Here is a 23,800-nt window from a genome sequence, read left to right on the forward strand (position 1 = left end):
CCTTTGTGTTATTTTAATACTATATTACTAAAAGCTGAATCCCACTCTGTTCTCCACATGTCTAATAGGATCCTAAATAAAATAAGATTGCTATATAGCCACCATTGACCCTCATTTCTCTCTTGCTATCTTAAAAATAAAGCCACAAATTCAAAGGATTATACCAGAAGGAAAAGACCTGAATCAATTAGGAAAGGTAGCGTGTGGAGCACAACCAAACATGGATTTCGTCACTAAGTAGACTGTGGCTCAAGAAATTAACTTAAATTCACTACTGAATCATACACACCTTATATTTCTTAGGACTTCGCCCAAAACAAACTGAAACTATAAATCAACATCAAATTGATGGATGTACACTTGCCAAGCAACCCAACACACACCAAAACGCGCAGGGGGTGGGGTAGTAGTTTAGAAGGTATGTTCTCCAACTAAAGGGCTTAAGAAAGAAAGAATCTAGTGCATTCGCACAAGAACATTAAATGCAGGGGGTAAGAGGTCACATGGTGTTGAACAAATCCTTAGAAAATGTTAATGAAATAACCTCGATTCTTGGGTCACCCTTGAATAATTCCTAATGGGAAGGGTAAACTCAGGATAAAGAGGTCGAGGTTGGGAATTTTCCTCACTTTTCCTCACCCCCGCAGACAGTCCTAAGCTGCCACCACAATCTTCGGGGAGTCAGGAGGAAGATTCGTACGGGCCGCGCTGGGAGAGCAAGGGCTGGGGCCATCCTTGTGTAAGCAACCACCTGTGCGTGCTGGAGACCCCCAAGAAGGAATTCCGTATGAAGTGAGAAGCATCTCTAGAGATGCCCTCCGAACCCAAGACCAACAGTGGCCACTCTCCCAACTCCCCTGCCCCTTACGCCCGGACTCCACCACCTCCAGACTGAACACAGCCCCTCTAGAGCCCTGCGCTCCCAGACCCCTAGTCGCTTCCACATCCAGCCATCCCCAAAGCTTGCTGCCCGCTCTTTTGCCTGACAGCTACCGTTTCGCCTCCAGACAACTCCAGATCCCCCAGTCCAGGTTCCCCAAACCAGCCTTACGGGGTCACTGGGGCCCCAGGTCCGCGGGTTTTAGGGTTTAGGACCTAGAAGGGTTTGATCCAGTCCCCTCTTCCTCTCAAGCGTCCTGGGCTCACCTTCCCGGCAGCTTAGCGCTCCTCTTCCAAAACTGCTTGCTGTTCTCGGCGGCCATTGCTCTGGCCCGGGGAAGGCCTTGTAGGCGGGCCAGGGGGGTATCGGCCAAATGCCCCCAAGACCCCGCAATCAGAGGGCCAACCCAGGCCGTTTCCCCGCCGCCGGTCACCCGCTCCCAGCTCCTGGGGGCGCCATCTTGGATGTGGGCGCCCCCCAACTCAGCGCCGCTGCCATTGGTGAGCTGCTCAGGCCGTGGTCAAATGGACCAATCGGGAGCCGGAATCCTGCAGTCCCCTGAAGCCGAATGGTAACGTCAGGGGTCGGGCACACAGGTGGACCCGGGAGGCGGAGCCGAGGACCAACAGGGAGGCGGAGCCGAAAGTTCCTCATCCCAGGAGTGGAAAAAGCAGGTGAAGAAAGGGACCTGCGGGAAGGAGGGAAGGGTACTACTGTATTCTTTGGGGGGAACGAGGTTCCTGATACTTTTGTTGAGAGAGCATACGTATTGATGTACTTTGACATAAAAATAAGGGCCCATGTGTTGGTTATAGCCCATTTTTACCATCTCCCAACTCAGTGACACTCTGATTAGTACCCACGCCCCACTGCCTCATTCCGTTTGGACCCCACTTTTTTTTAGTCTGTGAAGGGAGATTATCACGGATTAGAGAGCCGAGGGCTGCTAACTGTTTAACGCGTAAATAACGGTTGGTTCCTAAGAGTCTCCCTCTCCTCAGAGAGCTGATCACTATTAAAGCGTTTGAGCTGTGGGTGAAATTCAGATTATCTAATCCCATTTTCAATCAATTAACTGGCAGTTTCTGACTATGAGAACCCAGATGCTGACAGTGTTTAGAAAATACTCTTATTTTGTCCATCCCATTCAGACTACCAAGTAGCTTTTCTTGCGAGGACATAGCATATTTCTAAGGCATGAATCCACTAAACTAAGGGTGTACCCTCAAACTTAATGTCCCTTACTCATCTGTTAGAAGTCTATTACCCTTGAATTTATTTTCAATCTAGTTTTAGCTCAAAATAAGATTTAGTAGTAGCATTGTGGGTCCTTTGAATGTCTTGTCAGTGTTTTTTGCTCTTTTTGAGTTTTTGTAGCTGTATACCACAGTGACAGCTGGTGGGGAGGCAGGGAACACACCCTACTCCAAAAAATGACTGTTAAAGTGGGCTGGTTGTCCCTCACCCCTACTCCTGTTTACTGCTATCATAGTCCGTCTACATACTGGAAAACACTTAAGGAACCCCTTTCTAAAGGACCTATGTCCTCCAATGCCTTCTTTCTACATAGACATTACTCTATTTTCAAGCTGCTTTTGTCCCCTAATTTCACAATCATGAGATTGTATTAAAAGGACTATTTTTACTTTCTCTGAATTTTTCATGCTTTTATAGACTTTCATCTTACCTTGTCTCAGACAGCCACCATTATGGGCATTTAATCCATCAAACAAAAGCCCCACTATCTTTTTAATAATTTTAGCTGTCTTTCTTTGGCTCTTCTGTTTCTTAGGATGCAGTGACCAGCACTACACTGAGCTCCAGGAGGGGTTTATGTTGCAACTGATGTTTTGTCTTTATTCTGGATAGCCAGAACTTTTGCTGGCATTTTTTACTTTACAAGACCTGATATCTTGAAGGCATAATCTGCAGTGACTTCTAGATCCCTTTCCTTGGTGGCAACTGGCAGTTCAGAGTTTATTATCTTAAAGGTCTTTTCTGAATTATCTCCCCCTAAGTGAGCTGCCTTACACTTGTCCACATGGCAAGTCACCTGCCACTTTCCAGCCTACTCACATGGCTTTAGAAATGTTCTAGAAGATGCTCCCTATTGACTTGGCATTTCACTGTAAGGAAACCAGAGTATAATTTGTGTACCTAGAAATGTCTCAAAGTATTCCTTTTTCCTAATCATTTATGAAATGTTAAAATAATAGTGATTCCCAGGGAATGCTGTTAACATTTTTCAACCCAGAGAAGCCCTATTATTCTTACTCTTTGTTTTCTACGTCTAAGCCAGTTTCCTACCCCCTTTCCTGAGGTTAAAGTCTGCCAGTAAATCTTTGTAATTAGGTCCAAAGGCTTTTTTCTTTGATTTGTATCTCCCCCACAGAGCTTCTGCTCTGAAATGACTTTCCTACTGCTTTTCATGCCTCTCTGTTTTTTCTTACATGTCTGTACTTGGGGCTTATCTCTTCCATAGAACTTTCTCTAAGGACAGGGATACACCCACCCCTTTTGAGTCCACATTCAAGCCATACATAGTTCATTCCCTTAGCTCTACTTTGCTGTGCTCTAAACTGTGTCATTCTCCTTTGAATGAAAATAGAGAGAAAAGTTAAAATTTTGCAGGCAGACAACATTGAGAGTCCTCTACTTACAATTTCTTCTTTTTTTCCGATTTTTTGTTTTTGAATTAGACTTTTTTATTGATATACAATCTTATATTACTTTCAAGTATTCAACACAGTGGTTCAACAGTTACCCATATTATTAAATCCTCACCCCCGTTAGCACAGCTGCTCTCTGTCAACACAGGAAGATGTTACAGAATCATTAACTGTATTCTCCATGCTGTGCTAATATCCCCTGACCAACCTACATTATGATTAAGAATTTTTATTCCCCTTAATCTCCCTTAACCACCCATCCCACACCTTCCCCCATGGTAGCCACCAGTTCCTTCTCAGTGTTGATGAGTCTACTGCTATTTTGTTCATTCTGTTTTGCTTTGTATTTATATTATACAAATAGGTGAAATCATATGGTATTTGTCTTTTCCTGCCTGGCCTTTTTCACTTAGCATAATACTCACTAGATCTATCCATGTTGTTGCAAATGGCAGGATTTCTTTTTTTATGGCTGAATAATATTCCTTTGTGTCTATGTACCACCTCTTCTTTATCCATTCATCTACTGATAGACACTTGGGTTACTTCCTATCTTGGCTATTGTAAATAATACAGTGATAAAAATAAGACTGCATATGTCTTTTCAAATCAGGGATTTTGTTTTCTTCAGGTAAATTCCTGTATGTGGGATTACTGAGTCAAATGGTATTTCTATTTTAGTTTTGAGGAACCTCCATACTGCTTTCCACAGCAGCTGCACCAATTGACATTCCTATCAACATTGTAGGATGGTTCCCATTTCTCCACATCCTGACCAACACTGTTATTTCCTGTCTTTTTGAAAGTGGCCATTCTGACTAGTGTGAGACGATATCTCATTGCAGTTTTGATTTGCATTTCTCTGATGATTAGCAATGTGGAGCATCTTTAAATGTGCCTGTTGGCTGTCTAAATTTCTTCTTTGAAGAAATGCCTGTTCAGGTCCTCCACCCATTTTTTATTTGTTTTTTGGGTGTTGAGGAGTATGAGTTCCTTATATGTTTTGAATGTTAACCCTTATCAGATAAATCATTTACAAATATATTCTCCCGTACTGTAGTTTGCCTTTTTGTTCTGCTGATGGTGTCCTTTGCTGTACAGAAGCTTTTTAGTTGGATGTGGTCCCACTTGTTCATTTTTTATTTTGTTTCCCTTGCCTGAGGAAATGCGTCCAGGATAAAACTGCTCATGCTTATGTTCAAAAGATGTTTGCCTATGTTTTCTTCTAAAAGTTTTATGGCTTCATGCCTTACATTCTGGTCTTTGATCCATTTTGAGTTTACTTTTGTGTATGGAGTTAGACAGTAATCCAGTTTCATTCTCTTAACATGTAGCTGTCCAGTTTTGCCAACACTTTATTGAAGAGGCTGTTGTTTCTTCATTGTATGCTCATGGCTTCTTTATTGTATATTAATTGACCATATATTTATATATAAGCTTTATATATATGGCTTTATATCTGAGCTCTCTATTCTGTTCCATCAATGTATAGGTCTATTCTTATGCCAGTACCATACTGTTTTGATTATTGTGGCTTTGTAGTATAGCTTGAAGTCAGGCAGCATAATCCCCCTAGCTTTGTTCTTCTTTCTCAGGATTGCTTCATCTATTCAGGGTCTTTTGTGGTTCTATACGTATTTTAGGATTATTTGTTCTAGTTCATTGAAAAATGCTGTTATGATTTTGATGGAGATTGCATTGAATCTGTAAACTGCTTTGGGCAGGATAGCTGTTTTGACAATATCAATTCTTCCTATCCTTGAGCACAGAATAGATTTTCATTTATTTGTGCCTTCTTTAATTTCTCTCATGAGTGTCTTGTAGTTTTCACAGTATAGTTCTTTCACCTCCTTGGTTAGGTATTCTTTTTGATGTAATTGTAAATAAAATCATTTTCCTGATTTCTCTCTTCTGCTAGTTCATTGTTAATATATAGGAATACAACAGATTTCTGTGTATTAATTTTGTATCCTGCAACTTTGCTGTATCCAATTATTAGTTCTAATAGCTTTTTTGGTGGTATCTTTAGGATTGGTGGTATCTATGATAGAAATCTGGTCATGTCATGACCCTACTTAAACTTTCAATGTATGTCTCATTACCTACAGAAATAGTGATAGTTTAACTTCTTCCTTAACCAATTTGAATTATCTCTTTATCTTGTCTGATTGCCGTGGCTAAGACCTCCAGTACTGTGTTGAATAAAAGTGGTGAGAGTGGACATCCTTGTCTTGTTCCTGTTCTTAGGAGAAAAACTTCCAACTTTTCACTATGGAGTACGATGTTAGCTGTGGGTTTGTCATATTCCTGTATTATTTCCTACCATTTCCTCTGGTGTTCCCATCACTTCCCAAATAATCTACTTGCACTCAGGATCAGCTCCTAGAAGAATCTGAACTAAAATAAAACATAAGTAGCACTACATGGTAAGAATAAGAATGCAAAGAGAGGGGTGCAGTAATAGTAGATATTGAAGCAAGAGCCTATCACAGAGGACTTCTAATGCCATATAAGGATTATGTTACCTTTTCTCTAGGTAATGAGATATTCATTGAAAGTTTAAATAGGGTCATGACATGACCAGATTTCTATCATAGAAAGACCACATAGTCTCATATCCAACCATTAAATGGCTTCCACCACACTTAGAATGAAATCCAAACTAATCATGCTCTAAAATATACTGTCTGGCCTGGCACCTGCCTATCTCCTCATCCTCTGGAAACTATTTGATTTGGCAACTGTGGAGTTATTATTGACCCAAGTAGTTCAGCAAGGTCAGAAGCCGGATGTAGAATTATGGTAAACTAGGTTATTGTTCTCAGTTCTTGATTCCCTCTTGCCATGTAGCCTTGCAGTACACAAGAGACAAAAGAGGGTATTTCCCTGCTAGACTTCTTCTGTCCAGTGGAATGTGAGCAAAAGTGACAGTGTGTCTTAAGAGACATCAGATGTTTCCACTCACCCTCTCACACTCCTGCCATTCACCATGAGAACAAATCCTGGGAGCTGCTGGTCCAGGAAGGATAAGAGACAGTGGAGCAGGTAAAAACCCAAACCAAAGTCAGGGAGCAAACCCAGACGACCTGTAGCCTGAAGCATGAATGAGAAAAATCGATGCTGGTGGTTGTAAACCACTGATTTTATGTCATTAGTGTGGCAATAGCTGATTACTGTAGAAATAAAATGGAAGAGAAGTAGAAGGGAAAAGTGAGCCAGGAGAACTCTTTCAAGAAGCTTAGGTGTGAAGAGAAATGAGAGGCTAATGTTGTCTTTTTCCTCTTCCCTGTTGTTCTGTTTTGGTACTGTAGCTGCCCATGATATAAGCCCCTTTCCATTGTATAGAGAATTTTACACCCTGAAACCTTGTGGGGAACACAGCCCATCTTCCAGTATCATCATTCAAAGTGCCAGCTACTCACTTTCCCATCCTTCCTTGTGAATTAAGTCATGTGCATGTGCCATAGGCTCTGTTAATAAATCTGCCCAACCTAGACTTTGAACTAAGAGGAGCTTATGATGCAAAGGAACAGTAGCAAAAGAAGAATCCATGCTGTTGGTGGGCAGTGCCAGCTGTGACAGCAAAACCCAGTTTATGCGAATAGCCATGGCTGCAGTGATGCCCCGGTGCTAGAAAGTCTCTCAGTGTAACTCTGGCATCAAATGCTCATCAGTGATGGTAGCAATGTTTTCTTTTCTTTTTTAAAGTTCCACAAAAATTAAACACTTCATTAAAATTTTACAGAGGGGCACACAGGAATAGTAAAAGAGTTGGGGAAGTAAAAGTCTGTGGTCTGTAAGAAGTCAGATGGTCACTGTATTCAAGATTTCCATACCCTGGTCCAGATGTTTCTGAGAAATAAAGTAATGTCAAGAAGGATGCCAACAGGAAGTACTTAGCAACATGCTGATGACAGTAAGGCTCTCCTCGAGAAAACCATGTCAATGGATATAGAAGTTGTGGCCAACACACCTTATTTCTGTTACATGCACAGTTGGAAAAATTGATCTGGAATCTCATCTGTGGCCGAGGTAAGCGTGCAGTATCTCAATGAACTGGACTGCCACACTGACGTGAAAAAGGTCAGCCTCATCCTTACAATTGAGCCCACATGGGAGCTGCCAGCTCCTGGAGGAGAACCTGAGCTGAGTACAATTTTCATTCATCCCAACTTCTAAAAGACCCCCTGATAGTACATTTTCTCCAAATAAAATGGGTTTGAGAGTGGCTGACAGAAACCCCTTCCAGTCAAATGCCAAAGGCATAAAGTCATAGCATTATTCATGCTTTTGACATTTAGTACTCAAACAGGCCTGCCATGACGGTAACCTGGATTTCCAGATGATTCCTTTTCATTACCACTGTTAGAGCTTAAACATTTTATTGTAAATCTCCATGTTATGATTCCTTTCTGGCGGGCATTAATTTCTGCCCTAAAAATTTTGATGCTTATTTCACTGATTGTATTATTGTTCCATCTGCAAATGTAATGTTCTTCTGCATGCATGTTTCTGGAGGCTGATCCATTACTTTAAAGTGTTTCTCACATGGCAAAATTCTTTATCTTTAAATTGATAATCCCACCTTATTCCTGATGTACTTCCAAGTCAGTAAAACATTGAAAATCCAAATTCAGAAGGAAGGCAACTGGGGCTTCCTCCATGCACTGTCCAGCCAGGGACACCTGCGGCATAGTAAAATATAAGTTATCTACAGTCATACTTGGATCTCCTTGTTTGTACCAAAGTCTGAGGATCAGTAGGCAAATATACTTCACAGGAAGCAAGTTGTCTAGAGGAAACAGAGCCATGATGGAAGGGACCCAGGAAGGGTGAGCTGGCAAATGAGAACTGCACACACAGGAGCAGGGACCAGCCCAGGACTCCATGTACCCTCCAAGCATAGCAGAGTTGGTCAAAAGGAGGAATCATGTCTTCTCCAACAACACAAATGAAACAGTATGCTCCCAACAGCTCTCTTAAACCTGATGCTCATTCCTGGTCATAGCAGAAGCCGACATCACAGGCCCCAGCTATTACATTGCAAGGTCAGGGACCAAGGGCCTATTATACCTGGTCAGGAATAAGAGCCATGATTTCTGTCTGGATAGACATGAAGATGTTCTCCTGTGGCAATTCCTTGTGCCACAGGAATTTCTTATATTCTTCCAGGACTTTGGGTTCACATCAGGATTTCTACCCATGATCTTTCCCATGGGGAACTATGTCCAGTGCAAGTGGCTCTCACAGTAAAAAATATAATGGTCCTCAACTGGCAACTCCAGGGTGTACACATGCTTCTCATCCTCACCCAATATCTGCTCGAGTACTTCATACCTCTTCCCCTCACCAGAAAATTTTATTTGTAAAGTCCTTATATTCTGGTTGAGCTGCAGGTAACCACAGTCAGGAAGCAGATAGCCCTCCTTCTGACACTGCCAGGTCAGTAGTGGCCTAACACCCTCCCAGCACCTGCATCACTCCCCTCACTTCATCCCGTCATGCAGGCATTTTACCACCTCAGGTCATCAGTCTCAGAACTGCACCAGGCCCTTCTCACCCAGCGTGCTGTGGCCCTGGTAGGCCAGGCCGGCCTGCAGGAAGAGCTGAGCCAGGCACATGGTGTTGCTCCAGAGCAGGGCCCCCATGGCGGCCTGGACGGCCATGCCTCAGTGCTGTGGGCGCCCGAACAGTCAGCTGGTGCAGCCGGGGCCTTGGGATCCTTTTGAGGCCTGGCCACAGGGCCTCACCATGGGGCCCTGGGTTATGGCAGGATGCCCCAGTCCTGCCACCTGGACCCCACTGAGACCACTCAGTAGCAGTGTTTTCAGTGGCCAAGCTCTGTGGTGGGATGTCGGCTTCTTCCCTAAAAGCAGAATCTCTGAATGTGGTGTGGGAGACTGAATGCAGCAATGGCCCACATCCGGGCCATCTTGTTGGACCTTCCCATTCTGACTCCAGACTCACCCTTACAGCTTGCTTTGGTCAATGGATGTTAGCGAACCTTACACAAGCAAAGGCTTGAAACACACTTGTGTGATTGTGCTTGCTCTCTGTCTTAGTCTGTTTGTGTTGCTCCAACAAAATATCACAGACTAGGGGGCTTATAAACAACAGAAATTTATTTCTTGTGGTTCTGGAGGCTGTAAGCCCAAAATCAGGACTGGAAAGGCCCTCTTCTGGACTGCAGACTGTCAACTTCTTCCTATGTCCTCATATGATGGAAGGAGCAAGCGATCTCTCTGGGACCTCTTTTATAAGGGCACTAGTTACATTCACAAGGGCTCCACCCTCATGACTTAATCACATTCCAAAGGTCCTACCTTCTAATAGTAGACTTGATTAGGTTTTCAACATATGAGTTTGGGGAGAACATAAACATTCAGTCTATAACACTCTCACTGTTGGTCTCTGTTATTGCCATGAGAGTGTGCTTAGGCTAACCTGATGAATGAGGAGAGACATGTGGCACTAGGCCGAGTCTCCCTGAGTTACTCCACTTGAGGCCATTCTAGATTAGCCGGTAGCCAGTTGTGCCTCTGACGTATGAATGAGTCCAGCTCAAATCAACAGAAGTGTCTGGTCAACTAACAGTTGACTTCAGTCCCTCAAGTGAGTCCAGCTGAGATCAGCCCAGCCCAGATAAACTGAAGCCCACAGACTATGACCTAAGTACTGTTCACTGTTATATGCCACTGAGGTCTTGTGCTTGTTAACGTGGCATTATTGTGGCAATAGGTAACTGACAGTTCTCTAGCCCTCCCCACCAGTCTTCAAACTGCCTTTTCTGCTTACATCAGTCAAGAGTCAGTATCTGCTTGCTCTAACACACAGAAAGACTGTATGCCAATTAGAAACATGGGACCAAGGGACAGATTGTTTGAGGTGACACGTTTGAGGTGACACAGGGCCAAGGGACAGACTGAGGTGGGAGAGATTTTAGCATGTATATAGGCAAACGATAGGAGGCAACTGTATTTATTAAGATATAAGTGTGACTGCAAAATAACTGCTTTTAACATGATAGACATTTACAGTTTTTCTCTCATATAAAAGCCTAAGAGTGGCAGCTCTGCTCTATAAAATCTGTAAAAAAAATACCTGGGCTCCTTCTTTCTATGCTCCATCATGTCCTTGCCCAGTGGGTCCAAGATGACTGCTCACCATGTTCACAGTACAGCCACTGGGAAGTGGGAAAGAGACGACATGACTTTCTCCTTAATACCGGGTATTTATATTCATTTATTGCTCTTTCAATCCATTCTCAGAAAGTGGCCACATGGCTATGCCCTACCCAAGGGATGCTGGGAAAGGCAAACCTTATTTTGGTCAACTATGTGTATATCTAAAATGTGTATGTCTAAAATGTCTGCTTCTATGGAAGAAGGGGAAAACAGATAGTAGTAGTTCCTGCCATGTCAATGGAGAAGAAGGGATAATTAATGGAGCAAGATCTCTATGGTAGACTTTATTAGCCATTTCTTCCCATATTTTTATTAAGGGGACTTATTTTTTGAAGAGGTAGGGCAACTGTGTTCCCAGTCTGGGTATAAATCATGATACGCCTAGGCCAATTATGGCAGTCCCACTCAACTTTGCCAGGAACTGGCTTCCCAGCCTCCTGTGGGGAGGATGCAGCATGCATGGCCATATGACCCAGTTCTGAGCAGGGAGCCAAGCCAGGAGGGGAAGACTGCTGCGGGGGGTTCTGGAAAATGGTTTCCTTCCTGTGAAGAGACAAACATGGAAGAGAGCTACTGGCATGCTTCTGCTTGGATACAGGTGTGAGGTACTGTGGCAGTCAGCTTATGACCACAAAAGAAAGGCCAAAGAGAATTGCAGATGCCAACCTAGAGCCTGGAGGATTCCAGTGACCTTGAGGAATGAGTAGGGGTGAGCCAGGTGAAGGGGAGAAAAGATATTTGGGGAAGTGAGAGCATTACATATATGAGAAGGAATGCTTAGAGACACCCCTGGAAAGTTGCATCAAAATCAGGTACTGAGGATTTTGTGTGCAGTTCTGTGATTTAGAATTACCTCATTCAGAGTTGGGGCAGCTTTCCTTGCTTGTCATCTGGTTTACCACTAAAGTATGACAGGCATTTTCCCTTTGTCGGTCTAAGAAGACTGTGCATTTCATCCCCCACTGGAGAATTAAGACTTCTATTTTGGAAAATCTAGGCTTTCCAAGGCAGAGATCTAGATGATGTGGGTGGGTAGGGGGTGTCGATTTGGAAAGCTGGGAGAGAAGAGAATGATCCCTGGCACCTACAGCAAGCGCGTTTTCCCTAACCTGGGGGGAGTGGAGCGGTGCTTGGTTCTGCCCTGTGTTTGACTCCCTCCAAGACTATGGATTTACAAGATATCTGAGGGGTTGGTTGCATGGACACCGGGCTAGCGACAGAGCTCTAAACCACAGCCTTTGGGGCAGAGGAGGAGTGGGACCAATGAGGCTTGGACATCAAGCCTCTCACAGAGACCACAGTGGCCTGAAGTCCAGAGCCCGCCCCTGAGATTCCTGGATTGGGTGAATTTGGGAGTTCTAAATGACCAACAAAGACCGGGAAGGGGAAGTAAAAAAACAAAATGGATTGAAATAGAATTTCTCCCCAACTCCTTGAGGAAGAGGTCTGAGTCAGATTTAAAAAAAATTTTTTTAAGTAAAGATAAAATAATAAAGCTACTAACGCTGATGGACAGTGACTGTAATGGGAGTTGTGGGGGGGACTTGGTGAAGGGGGGAATCTAGTAAATATAATGTTCCTCATGTAATTGTAGATTAATGATAGCAAAATTTTTTTTAAATGAAAAAAGAAATAATAAAGCTACTTCTAGCATTAGTGTTCAATTGTGGTGCAAATTCATTCTGTGGTAAACAAGGCCAAGGGAAAGGAAATGAGTAGAGGTCAGAAATTATCTCCATAGCTTTTTTTTAAGTTGATGGATTTTTTTTTTACAAGCGAATATAGATGTGTCTCTAAGAACTCAAGCTCATATAAACACAAAGTATCCGATTTTCTTTTTTAACAATCTAATTAAATGGGACTGATACCACTAGTCTAGAAGGAAATTCAATCTCTATTATCACTGGGGCTCCTCTGGCTCTCAGGAGGGTCTCAGAAGCCAAACGATTTTGGTGCCACAAATGGGGCCAGCCTCTCACCTGTGTCCATCTTGTGGGGTGCTGGCAGCCACCTCATCAAGCCCACAGAGTAGAACCCAGAGCCTCCCAGTTGCTGCTTCTAGCCCCAAAGAGACATAGGCATCTTTACTGAGGTGTTAAAGAAAAAATTATTCATGACACTTGTGAAAGGACAAATTTATTCAAGAAAGACAAATTTATAGTGCAATGGGGGTTCCATACTAGGGGAGAGAGTTCAGGCCCAATTCCAGATACAAGCACAACTGGAGATCACAGCTTGTAGCAGGTTGGAGGGTAATGGATGAAAACTTAGCAAGAGGAAACATCTAGGCTAGGGGTGATGCCGGGGTTCTTGTTCACGAAGCCGAAGAATGAGCTTCACAAACACTCAAGGTAGGAGAGCAAGGTACAGGCTTTTATTTAGAAATAAAGTGAGAGAATAGAGCTCCTGGCTCACACCAGGAGGGGACAAGAGAGCCCATAGTGGTGCGTTGTCAAGGGGGTTTTATAGGCAGTTGAGGATTTTTCAAGAACATGAAAAAACTTAGGGGTGTGGACTTGCATCACCTGCCCTGTCCTCAAGGTGGGCTGGGTCAAAGTCTGATTGCTAGGGCTGACCGCAGAGTCACGGGTTAGGCTGATACCCTTGCAGAACACTCAAACATTCCAGGCCAAGTTGCTCCTGGCCTTTTGACCTTTAACTGATCTCACTGAAGATGTTTATATCTACCCTAGAGAGTGAGTGTGACCTTGACTTTGCATAATGCTTAACAGAGTTTCAATGGGGACTTCTTTGCCCATCGTTACATTGCTCTGACTAAATATTCTGCTCTGCTTTTCCCAGAGGCCCTCACTCTACTCTGACTATACCCACAGTCCCTGTCTCAGGGGGATTCTTGCTGGAGGCAGACCAGGGTGATCAGATACCAAGGGTAGGGGATTTTCAGTCAACTCACTTGGCAAGATTCTTGCTAATACTGGACCAAGCAGGCCAAAGACAGAGCCTAAGGTCAGGGCCTAGTCAAAAAAAAAAAAAAGACAGTGAGGATTTCAGGGTCTCAACACTCCCCACCTCCTAGACAGCCACCTCTATTTTTTCTTTTTTGACAAAGTAATACCTTTATTATATAAGAAATTCATAAAAATGAAAAAATTCCCTAGCATCCTAATACATAAATGTACTAGGTAAAGAACATAAGTAACTTGTAACAAGAGCAATAAAACTGGTTAACAAATACTTTTTGTATAATCACCCTTAGGAGCAATCAATAAGATTCAGAAATTGTAATATTTTTCACTTACTACATAGGTTAAATGGAAAGAATAAATCAAAACAGAATTTTTAAATAATACCAAATGATGGCAAATATGTCGTAAAATAGGTATGTACATGTATTTTTGATAGAAGAATGAATTAGTAATACCCACTTGGTGCTTTGTTCATATCGAATATTTTTGAAATTTTTTATTTTATTGTTTTAAATTAACTTTCTGCTTTTCAAATACACATGCACACACATAGTTCTGGTAAACACTCCAAGTTGGCCTCCATAAACCTTGCCTCCTGGTATTTACATCTTGTGTAGCCCCCTCCCTGGGATCCCCCCAGAGTTGGTGCATATAACAATTTGAATGCAGCTAAAATAATAAATGTCACTCCCAAGATTAGGTTACAGGTGGTACTGCAGCTTCCATTTTGGTCTCTCATCACTTGTTCTGTTGGAAGCCTGCTGCCATGTTGTAAGGGCACTCAAGCAGCCTTAGAAAGGCCCACAGGGTGAGGACCTGAGGTCTTGGGCCAACAGCCAGCAAGAAATGAAGGCTCCCTGCCACAGCTATGTGGTTGAGCTTGGACAAGGGTCTTCTCCCCCAAGTAGTGCCTTCAAATGACCACAGTCCCAGCCAATAACTGGCCTGCAACTGCATGAGACACCCTGAGCCAGAGCCATCCAGCTGAGCCACTCCCAGATTCCCAACTCACAGGAATTATGAGATAATAAATTTGAGGCAGTAGATAGCTAATATACTAGCTGTTCAGGGACACTAATAATATATACTTAAAAAGTCTTCTAGAGAGAACCAAGATGGTGGCATGAGTAGAGCAGTGGAAATCTCCTCCCAAAACCATATATTTTGAAAATACAGCAAATACAACTAATCATAAAAGAGAGACCAGAAGACACAGGACAACAGCCAGACCACATCCACACCAGCGAGAACCCAGCACCTCGCGAAGGGGGTAAGATACAAGCCGTGGCCCAGCGGGACCCGAGCACCCCTCACCCCAGCTCCCGCCGGGAGGAGAGGAGTCAGAGCAGGGAGGGAGTGGGAGCCCAGGACTGCTAATCACCCAGCCCTAGCCATCCGCACCAGAGCGCAGACACAGGGCGTGTGTGGGGTTCTGGAAACTAGGGAAACAGGACAGTTAAGACCTGTGAGCGGGTCCCCGCAACTAGCACCCCTGGGACAAAGAAAAGCGAGTGCTTTTTGAAAGTCTTAAAGGGACAGGGACTCCACAGCTGGACAGAAGCGCCCTGGGACACTTAGCCCAGCAGCTGCGAATCCCCAGGGAACTCTGGGCACCTGAACTCCCGTAGCACAGCTCGGAGGCCCCTCACTGCAATAAACAGCCTCCCGCCTGTTCCCCCTCTGACACAACTACGTCATATTGGAGTAGCAACCTGAGGCAGGCCATGCCCACAGCAACTGCAGAGCTAAATAAACTCCATAGAGGCCGGGCGAGATCAGAAGCCCCGTCTGCACGCAGCTGCCCAGCACAAGCCGCTAGAGGTCACTGTTCTCCCAGGAGAGGAAGGCCATAAACTGGCAAGAAGGGACTTTCTCTTACCCAACACACGTGCCAGCTCCCCACAAATATATCTATCACCATGAAAAGGCAGAAGAAATTGATACAGACCAAGATCACAGAGGCAAACCCTGAGAAGGAGATAGACCTAACCAGTCTTCCTGAAAAAGAATTAAAAATAAAGCTCATAACCATGCTGATGGAGCTGCAGAGAAATATGCAAGAGCTAAGGGATGAAGTCCGGAGGGAGATTACAGACGTCACAGACGTCCGGAGGGAGATTACAGAAATGAAACAATCTCTGGAAGGATTTGTAAACAGAATGGATAAGATGCAAGAGGCCATTGATGGAATAGAAACCAGAGAACAGAAACGCAGAGAGAGATAAAAAGATCTCCAGGAATAAAACAATATTAAGAGAACTGTGTGACCAATCCAAAAGGAACAATATCTGCATTATAGGGGTACCAGAAGAAGAAGAGAGAGAAAAAGGAATAGAAAGAGTATTTGAAGAAATAATTGCTGAAAACTTCCCCCAAACTGGGGGAGGAAATAATGAATCAGACCATGGAAGTGTACAGAACTCCCAACAGAAAAGACCCAAGGAGGACAACACCAAGACACATAATAATTAACATGGCAAAGATCAAGGACAAGGACAGAGTTTTAAAGGCAGCTAGAGAGAGGAAAAAGGTCACCTACAAAGGAAAACCCATCAGGCTATCATCAGACTTCTCACCAGAAACCTTACAGGCCAGAAGAGAATGGCATGATATATTTAATGCAATGAAAGAGAAGGGCCTTGAACCAAGAATACTGTATCCAGCACGACTATCATTTAAATATGAAGGAGGGATTAAACAATTTCCAGACAAGAAAAAGTTGAGGGAATTTGCCTCCCACAAACCACCTCTACAGGGTATTTTAGAGGGACTGCTCTAGATGGGAGCACTTCTAAAACTAAACAGATGTCACCAGAGAAAATAAAATCACAGCAAACAAAGCAGACCAACCAAATACTAACAAAAGGCAAAAAATAAAATCAACTACCCACAAAAGCAGTTAAAAGAAGCACAAAAGAGCACAGAATAAAACAACCAACATATAAAGAACAGAGGAGGAGGAATAAGAAGGGAGAAAAATAAAGAATGACCAGACAGTGTTTAAAATAGCTCAATAAGTGAGTTAAGTTAGACAGTAAGATACTAAAGAAGCTATCCTTGAACCTTTGGTAACCACGAATCTAAAGCCTGCAATGGCAATAAGTACATATCTTTCAATAATCACCCAAAATGTAAATGGACTGAATGCACCAATCAAAAGACACAGAATAATAGAATGGATAAAAAAGCAAGACCCATCTCTATGCTGCTTACAAGAGACTCACCTCAAACCCAAAGACTATAGGAACAAAGAAATACTGAAGGAACAAAACAGCAGCAGAATCATAGAAACTAAGAATGGACTAACAGTTACCAAAGGGAAAGGGACTGGGGAGAAAGGGAGGAAAGGGGGGATAAGGGTGGGGAAAAAGAAAGGGGACATTACGATTAGCATGTATAATGTGGGGGGGAGGCATGGGGAGGGCTGTGCAACACAGAGAAGACAAGTAGTGATTCTACAGCATCTTAGTATGCTGATGGACAGTGACTGTAATGGGGTTTGTGGGGGGGACTTGGTGAAGGGGGGACCCTAGTAAACATAATATTCTTCATATAATTGTAGATTAATGACAACAAAATTAATGAATTAATTAATTTAAAAAAAAATCTTCTATCCCACCACTAATTAGCCACCCAGAGACTGATGCCCAAAGGCTGAACTGCCACTGCTGGACGTTTCCTTATAAAAAAAATAATAAATCTCTATTTGTTTAAGCTACTATTTGAGTTTCTGTTGCCTGAAGCCAAATGCACTCTTAACTGGTAGAGGTGCCTTAGGCTGTAAAGCCTTACAATGTGCTCATTGTCATTGTTATTTTCCTCCCCGTGACCCAATAATGCAAGAGATCCAGCTAAAAGGAACTAGCAGCAACATCTTCTGCTGGGATCACAAGTCGAATTGTGAGAGGAACTGAAAATACTAAGTTCCTACTTAAGTTAAGTGAATCTAAGGTGCCATCAACTGCACAATGCACTGATATTTCAGATACAACCAAAAGAAAAATACGATTAAATTATGCCTCAGTGCTTTCTCATCAGTTTGCATTATTTTCTACTTATCAAAATGTTGTTTTAGACTTATTTAGACAGATTTTTAAATTGCATGTCAATACTTGTAAGGATACTCAGTGTCAGGAGTAATCAATAAAATGCAAAAAGACACTTCCTCTCTTTCAGTGTTGACATCCCTAGAATTGTTGACTGTCTTCATTCTTGTTACCCGATAGTAACAAAATAGCTGCTGAGGCTCTAGGCATTACACCATATTCAAGGTAAGAAGAAAGATGTAGGGATGGTACCAGACACATCATCCTTTTTTACCAGGAAAAGTAAAAGTCTCCCTAGAGCCACCAGAAGATTTCTGCTTGTGTCTTATTTGCTAGAACTGTGTCCCATGAACACCCTTGAAACAGGCAGATATCTAGAAAAGCAAATATTTTGCCTCTGTATAGGTTCATTGCCATCTGAACAAAAGCAGACCGCTATTAGCAAAGAAGGAAATAATGAGTATCAGGAAGGAAGCTAACGGTGACCACTGCAACACAGCTTAATAAATAGTAGTTTTACTTGCTCTAAGTCCAGAAAGAGGATATCCTGGGGCAAAATACCTCTGAAAACCAAAATCAGTCAAAGGGAGAAAAAAAGTTTAAAATCTATTTATTGCCCACAAACTGCAATTGGGGCCCTTCTCTCTTTCCTGCTCCAGCAGAAGCAAAATCGGCCCTCCTCTCCCCTCTCAGGTACAGATAAGCCCTCCGTTGCCCAGGTAATTACCCATTGATATGGAGATGAACTTCTCTCCACCCCTGAGGAATGATGCAAATGCACTAAAGCCATACTTCTTTCCACTTCTGAACGCCTACTGATATGCAGATGTACTAAAATCAGGCAAAATATTCTGGAAATGTTACAATTTTACCCACACTTGCATAATACATAGCATCATCCCTTGGCATAAAGAAAAAATAATAATAGTGTGGGTAAAATTGTAATATTTCCAGAATATCTCACCTGGCTTTAGTCCTCAGGGGTGGATAGAAGTATGGCTTTAGTGCATTAGTATATCAATAGGCGTTCCTCAAAGGTGGAGAAAAGTTAATCTCCATCAATGGGTAATTACCTGGGCAACAAAGGGCTTATCTGTACCCGAAAGGTGAGAGGGGTGCTGGTTTTGCTTCTGCTGGAGCAGGAGAGAGAAATGGCTGCCCCAGACTGCAGTTTGTAAGCAATAAATGAATTTTAATCTTTATTTCTCCCTTTGACTGATTTCGGTTTTAGAGGTATTTTGCCCCAGGATTTCCTCTCCCCAGACTTACAAATAGCAAAAATATTTACTAAAAAATACTTACTATAGTACAGTGCTTACTGTATTCCAGGCACTGTTCTGATTGTTTTAAATATATTATCTCATTTAATCCTCACTGAAACTTTAAGACATAAATGTAGTTATTCTTGTTTTATTTGGTGTTTTTATTATACCTCATATGCTGACAATTGTCCTTATAATCATTTGCCAAGGTACATAACATATTCCTCATTGTCCATGCATGCCTCTTGTATTTACTTTTTAAATATTAGTTATTTTTAATAATGTAATAGATACCCTCAAGTCCTCCACCTTAAGTAATGTTAGGATCTTGTCAGTAATTTGGATCTGACTGTACATCTGTCCAACCCATTTCACTTCCACCCCTGGCCTGAGATGATCATCATCTAGAATCCTCAGTTCTTCCTTCCTTTTCTTATATTGTTTCCTTATACAGTTTTACAGTGCCATTGCATTTATATAGTCCTAAAAAGTGTGTGTGTATCTGTGTGTTTGTATAATATATATCTGTAGTTGGTTTTTTTTCTTTTTGGGAGGTGGAATTTTTAATGTTTTTTTTTTAATTGAAGTGTATTTGACATATGATGTATTGGTTTCTATGTGTAGTTGTCTTTAACTGTGTCTTCATTGGTCCTTTTTCACTTTCTATTTCATTGTTGGGATTAATTCATATTGCAACAGTCCATTCTGACCACTGTTTAACATCCCATGAATATGTAGCAGTGTATTCATATGACTCAAGCCATTCTTTATTGAAGCACTTATTACATTCTTACTGACATTTTCTTTTCTGGCTATTAACTGGTCTAACTCTGTCACATCCAAGTTTGCTAATAGCATTAAGTAATTTGAACAGTTTTTCTATATTATTTTTAAGGGCTGCCTCTTCTGCAAGACTGGCAATCATGCTTGGCAAATGATTTGTCTTGTGTTGTCAGCTATTTACACTTGGCTAACAGAGAGAAGCTGACCCATACAGACTGATTTGGCGGGCTTAGTGCACACAGACAGCCCTTAGTTTCAGCCAAGAGGAAATGTTTAGGGTTTGGGAAGGGGTGAGGAATGTCAGTTCATTGGTGATAATATTCTTGTTGTCTTCCCTGGGCAACCTGGCAAATGCAGGAACTTGTGTCATGACCACTGGGATAACCAGAATCCCCTGTGCTTTGGCAAATTCTTTAACACTCCTTCTAGAAAAGGTTGACTCTAATTCCTCTCCCCTTGAATATGACCACTCCTAAAGAATAGAGTGCATTATATGCGATGCCGTGAGACTTATGTGGCTAAATTAAGAAAGAGCAGTAACAGCAGCCACTGGCTCACTGTCTCTGAGATGCTCACTCTGGGGAAGCTAGTCATCAGGCCCAAATGAGCCCATGCAAACAGACCACATGGCAAGCCCCCTACAGAGAGGAACTGACACCCCCCCAACTAACAGCCAGCCACAACTGCCAGACATGTGAGTGAAAAAGTCTTCAGGGAGGGGCCCCAAATTCTTGAGTGGTGACAAATCATCCTGGATATGCCTCGTCCAAATTCCTGCACTGTGTTAAAGCTACCCCCTGTGTTGTGTCCAAAGTCCTCACCCAAAGAAGCCATGTTCAAAATAAAAAGTTGTCTTATGCTACTAAATTTTAGGGTAATTTGTAATGCAAGCTAGTAAAATTAGTAAAAAGGAAAAAAAAAAAAGGAACTGGCCCATCCAATTCAATGATGTGGAAGCTGAGGCCTGGAAAGAATAGTACACAGAAAATAGAGAAACCAAGATTTGAACCCTGGCCATCTGACTTGAAAATTTGCTGTCCTGAACCCTGATGCCTCCCTTACAATTGTCTACCATCTACTTCTTCCCTCGTATTTTCAGGATACCCTTGATGGCTCAGGACATGACTATTCAACTCATTTCCCCAATCCTGGGACTTAATCTGGGAGGGCAGTGCTTTCAAAAAATACATGCCAGTGCCCAACTCAGAAAGGACTAGACTGATCTAGATAAGACCTGCCCAACTATGATGAAAGCTTAGTTCAGGGCCTAAAACACAAAGAATATTTTGAAGTAAACATTACACACTTCTATCAAGTTCAAAAAATTTGACGTTAACATGAAGTGGAAGGATAAAAACCAACTCTTTTACAATATTTTGCTATTTTTATGTATAATTTTTTTGTTTTTCTAGTATATTTTAAAATCCATATAGAGATACCTTTAATTGAAAACCATTAAAAAATCTATAAATCATCAAAGATGGGATCAGAATCACCTCTAGTTGTATAGTAGTTGAAATAATGTGTCATTTTCAGAAAATTTGACAAGTAAAAAGAAAGGACTTTGCACTGTCACTAACTACTTTTCACCATAACATTTTTAGCTCTTGGGTTAGACTACAATAGAGTTATCCAGCTGCTTCCATGATGCCAGCTTAACTCTTTCTGGGGCTATGAAGATACCATATTAAAGAAAGCTACACCAGCATAAAGGGAACCAATGGGATTTATTTAATTATCTGTACTTATCAGGTACTCATGAAATAATTATATTTTCATAAATTTATTTTTATTAAAATTGTGTATGTGTAGAAATAATACTTACAGACAGTAAGTAATAAAAATAGCAATCCTCCACACCATCACCCCTAGTCACACTTCAACAGACAACCACTTCAATTCTTCTATTTCCCCTCCTGCTTACCTTTTTATCTCTAAACTTTATTTTTTTTTACTGATATTTCTTGATTAATCATTTTCAGGCATTATCTATTGATTTCCCATCCTGCTAGATGAGGGCTTCTTATCCCCTACGTATTTACCCACTGCCTTTCTTCCCAGACTCCCTATGTGGCTGTATCATCATCCATGGCTGCATCAAGACTACAGCATCACAAGTAACATTAATCAGAGTAACCCAGAGGGAGACCTCTAGGAGAAGAGGGTGGCCCTCAGCTGACATCCAACAAGGAAATGGGGACCTCAGTCCTACAACTGCAAGGAGGTAAATATGGCCACAGTCTAAAAGAATTTGGAATTACATTCTTCCCCAGAGCCGTTCAATAAGAATCCAACCATCCAATGACACCTTGATTTCTTCTCTGTGAAACCTGAAGCAGAGAAACCAATTGAGTCTTCAAGCAACCAGCACTTGACTACAGAACTGTAATATCAATTTGTGTTGTTTTAAGTCATTAAGTTTGTGGTAATTTGTTACAGTAGCAATAGGAAACACCAATTAGTCACAACTTAAGGGAAACTGGTGGAAATTAAATCTACAGGTGCCATTAATTTAGAATGAGCCAAATCATAAAATGAGTCAAAGTTTCTATAAAATTGAAGATTACTCGGGAGATAAATCAGAACTTGGCTTCAAAGTCCTGATCACACTCTAATACCAAAACCAGGCAAAGATAGCACAAAAAAAGAAAATTACAGACCAATATCCCTGATGAACAAAAATACTCAACAAAATATTAGCAAACCGAATTCAAAAATACACCAAAAAGATCATCCATCATGATCAAGTGGGATTCATCTCAGGATGGTACAACATTCGAAAATCCATCAACATCATCCACCACATCTGCACAAAGAAAGACAAAAACCACATCATCATCTCCATAGATGCTGAAAAAGCATTCAACAAAATTCAACATCCATTCATGATAAAAACTCTCAACAAAATGGGTATAGAGGGCAAGTACCTCAACATAATAAAGGCCATATATGACAAACCCACAGCCAACATTATACTTAACAGTGAGAAGCTGAAAGCTTTTCCTTTAAAATCGGTAACAAGACAAGGATGCCCACTCTCCCCACTTTTATTCAATGTAGTACTGGAGGTCCTAGCCACAGCACTCAGACAACACAAAGAAATAAAAGACATCCATATTAGCAAGGAAGAAGTCAAACTGTCCCTCTTTGCAGATGACATGATATTGTACATAAAAAACCCTAAGGAATCTACTCTAAAATTACTAGATCTAATATCTAAATTCAGCAAAGTTGCAGGATACAAACTTAATACACAGGAATCTGTTACATTCCCATATACTAACGATGAACTAGCAGAGAGAGAAATCATGAAAACAATTCCATTCACAATTGCATCAAAAAGAATAAAATACCTAGGAATAAACCTAACCAAGGAAGTGAAAGACCTATACCCTGAAAACTACAAGATACTCTTACAAGAAATTAAAGAGGACACTAATAAATGGAAATTCATCCCATGCTCTTGGCTAAGAAGAATTAATGTTGTCAAAATGGCCATCCTGCCTAAAGCAATTCACAGATTCAGTGCAATCCCTGTCAAAATACCTACAGCATTCTTCAATGAACTAGAGCAAATAGTTCTAAAATTCATATGGAATGACAAAAGACCCTGAATAGCCAAAGCAATCCTGAGAAGGAAGAATAAAGCAAGGGTAATTATGCTCCCTGACTTCAAGCTCTACTACAAAGCCACAGTAATCAAGACAATTTGGTACCAGCACAAAAACAGACCCATAGACCAGTGGAACAGAATAGAGAGCCCAGATATTAACCCAAGCATATATGATCAATTAATATACGATAAAGGAGCCATAGATACACAAGGGGGAATGACAGCCTCTTCAACAGTTGGTGTTGGCAAAACTGGACAGCTACATATAAGAGAATGAAACTGGATTATTGTCTAACTCCATACACAAAAATAAACTCAAAATGGATCAAAGAACTGAATGTAAGTCATGAAACCATAAAACTCTTAGAAAAAAACATAGGCAAAAATCTCCTGGACATAAACATGAGCAACTTCTTCATGAACATATCTCCCCAGA

General features: G+C 41.7%; 2 protein-coding genes and 1 pseudogene across 8 annotated transcripts in view; 1 reads left to right on the plus strand and 2 right to left on the minus strand.

Annotated features, from left to right (window-relative positions):
- TBC1D22B (TBC1 domain family member 22B) overlaps positions 1 to 1,361 on the minus strand; it is a 99,896-nt gene extending 98,535 nt beyond the window's left edge. For 3 of the 6 annotated variants that reach the window (XR_012126420.1, XM_073225224.1, XM_037004472.2), the window contains exon 1: positions 1,147 to 1,360. Coding sequence is in view for 5 of the 6 variants with exons in the window: in XM_073225224.1 (XP_073081325.1) it covers positions 1,147 to 1,202 (56 nt within the window). In the remaining variant the exon portion in view is untranslated. Of the gene's footprint in view, positions 1 to 1,146 lie in introns of all 6 variants that reach the window. The other 3 variants (XM_037004466.2, XM_017658259.3, XM_017658260.3) reach the window with 3 other exon arrangements.
- Positions 1,362 to 1,444: 83 nt separating this feature from the next.
- The window catches only part of LOC140846744 (putative transmembrane protein 217B), a 32,490-nt gene continuing 10,134 nt past the window's right edge, over positions 1,445 to 23,800 (plus strand). Inside the window, exon 1 of one of the 2 annotated variants that reach the window (XM_073224369.1) lies at positions 1,445 to 1,554. In XM_073224369.1, the coding sequence (XP_073080470.1) occupies positions 1,449 to 1,554 (106 nt within the window). In that variant the 5' untranslated portion in view covers positions 1,445 to 1,448. The remainder of the gene's footprint in view (positions 1,555 to 23,800) is intronic. The other variant, XM_073224370.1, reaches the window with a different exon arrangement.
- LOC118970124 (tectonic-2 pseudogene) lies at positions 7,567 to 9,197 on the minus strand (annotated as a pseudogene).

Source organism: Manis javanica, chromosome 16 (genome assembly GCF_040802235.1).
Source record: "Manis javanica isolate MJ-LG chromosome 16, MJ_LKY, whole genome shotgun sequence".
In the NCBI taxonomy this organism is placed as follows: domain Eukaryota; kingdom Metazoa; phylum Chordata; class Mammalia; order Pholidota; family Manidae; genus Manis; species Manis javanica.